The following is a 2,908-nucleotide window of genomic DNA, read 5'->3' on the forward strand; positions in this document are numbered from 1 at the left end:
TGACGACGCCGCTGCCGCTCCTATCACCAATCCTGTTTCCCCGGTTTCCACAGGTACCACTGCATTCGACACGACAGAAAATCCAAGCAACAACGCATTTCTTGTTCCCCGCCGCATTCGTTCCCTAATTGCAATTACGAACATCACGACGATTCTCTGTGGATTGACATGAGTAATAGTAGTTGCTCTCCTCAAAACCAGAACTTAATTCCTCGGCTTATACCAGCAACAACACCAATTCTTTAATATACTGCCGGCGACAAGTACACAGTCAACGTACGGTAGCTTGAGTGGAAGGATCGAAAGAGAAAGTTAGGGAAGTTGGAATCATGGAGGGAAATCATCATCAAAACCACATCCATCGCCATGTGCATGGCCTTGGAGCGCGCCACGCCCACGGCCTTGGCCCACGGGTACCGACCAGACCCGTCGAACAGCTCGCACCGCTCGAGCAACGCGACGCACTGCCAAATTTGACCTCGATGCTCGAGAATTCGCCGTCGCATCTGTTGAGACGAAAGGATTGTGAACCTGGTGACAATTCGCCGGAATGTGAGAAGCCTGTCGGTGGTACGCTGACCGGCCCGGTCACCATTGCCGTTGTGTAAGTCCCTACGCGATGGGGTGTGATGCGGTTAACCGTTTTGCTAATGGCATTTGTAGCATCCCCGTCATCATTCTGGTGGGCGTCCTGTTTTATTTGCATCGCAAAACTACCAGGAGACATGCGGCGGAAATGGCCGACGACAAGTACAAGTCCATGGATTTCGGCTCGGAAACGGCGGTGGGCAGCAAAGGTACCAAACGCAAGAGCACCCTGTTTGGAGGTAACGCAGAGAAGGGTCTTAGTGCTCCCCATCACACCAAGGGCCTGTCAATGGACATGAACCTCTCCAGTCCCTACCTTCTGCCCCCGGAGATTCAGCAGTCCCGGGAATCGCTCAACTCCCTGGCCAAGACCATTCATCAGCACGAGGACCCTTATCGCCACATCAAGACGTACACCCATAGTGACTCTGGGTCAATTCACTCCGTCCCGAAAGACCGCAACTCGTCGTTCAAGCCCAGGCCCATTGTCACGACCACCTCCGCTCTCCCCCCTCGCCAAAACTCGCTCCCTACTTCGCCTCTTCCTACGGCCCCTCCCGCGGCCCATGAAGCCCCTCGCAAACCGTCCGTCGAGCCGGAGGTTCCTCAATCCGCACCGCCGGCCAAGAGCGAATTCAAGTTCACCGATGATAACTCTGCCCTGCCTCAAGTCCCCTCTCCCTTCGTCGATATGCCGTCAATGCCAGAACTGACGGAACCGGCTCCTGTCGCACGTAAAGACGCTTCCCCTAGTCCCATTCCCGCAGGATTGGCAATCATGGATCCTAAAGCTCAGCCTTCGCCACCTCCTACTGGTGCCCTGCCCGAAACCCCCAGAGGCGGCCGCAAGGAGTCCAGACCCGTTGTTTCTGATGTGCCTTCCGAGTACGAAGACTATGCCAACTTCCAGTTCAGTGTTGGTGAGGATGAGCCAGATACTCCGGAGGACAGAGGCCGAAAGGCGTCGAGAGCCAATGGTGATGTTCAGGAACCCGCTGGTCTAAACGTTCCCCATAAGACAAACAACCGGTTGTCTGTTGGCCAGCGCCCTCTGCCGCCGGATGACTTCCTTGCATCAGATGACCCCGAAGCCCGTGCCAACAGAATCCGATCGTTCTACAAGGAATATTTCGAGGAGAGCAAGGAGGAGCGCCCACCAATGCCCCCTCTGCCGCAAGCACAACGGGCACAGTACGTTGAGGACTACGACACAGGCTCCATGGGTGGTGATGCTGCTTTCTATGACCCGGATTCCAACGCATTCGTTATGCCCTACGCGGAGCCTATCACTCGCCGTGCCATGACCCCGCCCCCGAGCAACAGGCGCCCGATGCCTGGTGGCCCGGGCCCGCGAGGACCAGGAGGTCCCCATGGCTCATTCTCACCCGGACCCCGCGGTCCTCCTCGCCCCAGAGCTGGATCGACAATCTCCTCCGGCCCCGGCCGATTTGGCATGTCGAGCCCGCGACCTGGTTCGTCGGCCTCCGGTCAGATGGGTCGAGGACCCAACAAGAAGCCTCTTCCCCCGCCTAGTGCTCTGAGCACGCTGCCGACACCAGGCAAGCTCAAGGACGACGCATTCCTCATCTCCAACCCCCTCGATTTCGCGCCTCCTCCTACCTTCAAGGATCAGGCAGCTGGCCGATCCCAGAGCCCACTTGGCGAGCGTCGCCCGTACCAGCTGGCCATCCCTATTGCCTCGCCCATTGCAAGCTCTTTCGATGAGATGTCCGCCCTGCCAAGCCCGTAAGTATCCCCTTGATCATTATTGTATAACTAGTAGCTGACATACCCCAGCCACGTCTTGCGCAAGTCCAGCACGTTCACTGGTCTTGACTTCGCTCCCCCTAAGCGTTTCAAGGACCCCGAGAACATGAGCGACGCCGGCAGTGTCCGCTCTATGGGTAGTGGCATTTCGTCCGCAGCCAACAGTGCTATCCGCAATGGAGCTGGCCGTGTCAGTCGCCTTCCTGGTGACCAAGTCTTCACCAACGCCGCAGCGGGTGACGAGCTGAAGCCCAAATGGGGCATGCGTCACTAAAGCGTGACAACTCATACTTGTCACCCCTTCGCACTGAGGCTTTGTGTGCCCCAGGGCATACGCACGCGCTACGGTCTGGCTGATTATGGCGGGTGAGTTTCTTGCATACTGCATAATGTTTTCTCTGCTCGCTGCCTTGTCCGATTTTGCGGGCTTGCAATTTAAGCGATATTTGGGATCTCTTAACGAATTGGCTCTTCCGCGACTGGATACCCTAGCAAATGCGTTCATCTTATTTATCTCTTGTCGTTTGAGGGAAGATCTTCGAAATGTACGCAT

At 56.6% G+C, this 2,908-nt stretch overlaps 1 protein-coding gene across 1 annotated transcript; it reads left to right on the forward strand.

Moving 5' to 3' along the window:
• Positions 1-329: 329 nt before the first annotated feature.
• PG986_009826 (uncharacterized protein) lies at positions 330-2,629 on the forward strand (the record flags this gene model as incomplete). Its single annotated transcript, XM_066846048.1, has 3 exons — positions 330-604; positions 664-2,334; positions 2,386-2,629. 3 exons carry the CDS (start codon positions 330-332, stop codon positions 2,627-2,629), a joined length of 2,190 nt encoding a protein of 729 aa, XP_066698446.1.
• Positions 2,630-2,908: the final 279 nt, after the last annotated feature.

Source organism: Apiospora aurea (genome assembly GCF_038362705.1).
Source record: "Apiospora aurea strain CBS 24483 chromosome Unknown utg000006l_segment0_segment0, whole genome shotgun sequence".
Taxonomy (NCBI): domain Eukaryota; kingdom Fungi; phylum Ascomycota; class Sordariomycetes; order Amphisphaeriales; family Apiosporaceae; genus Apiospora; species Apiospora aurea.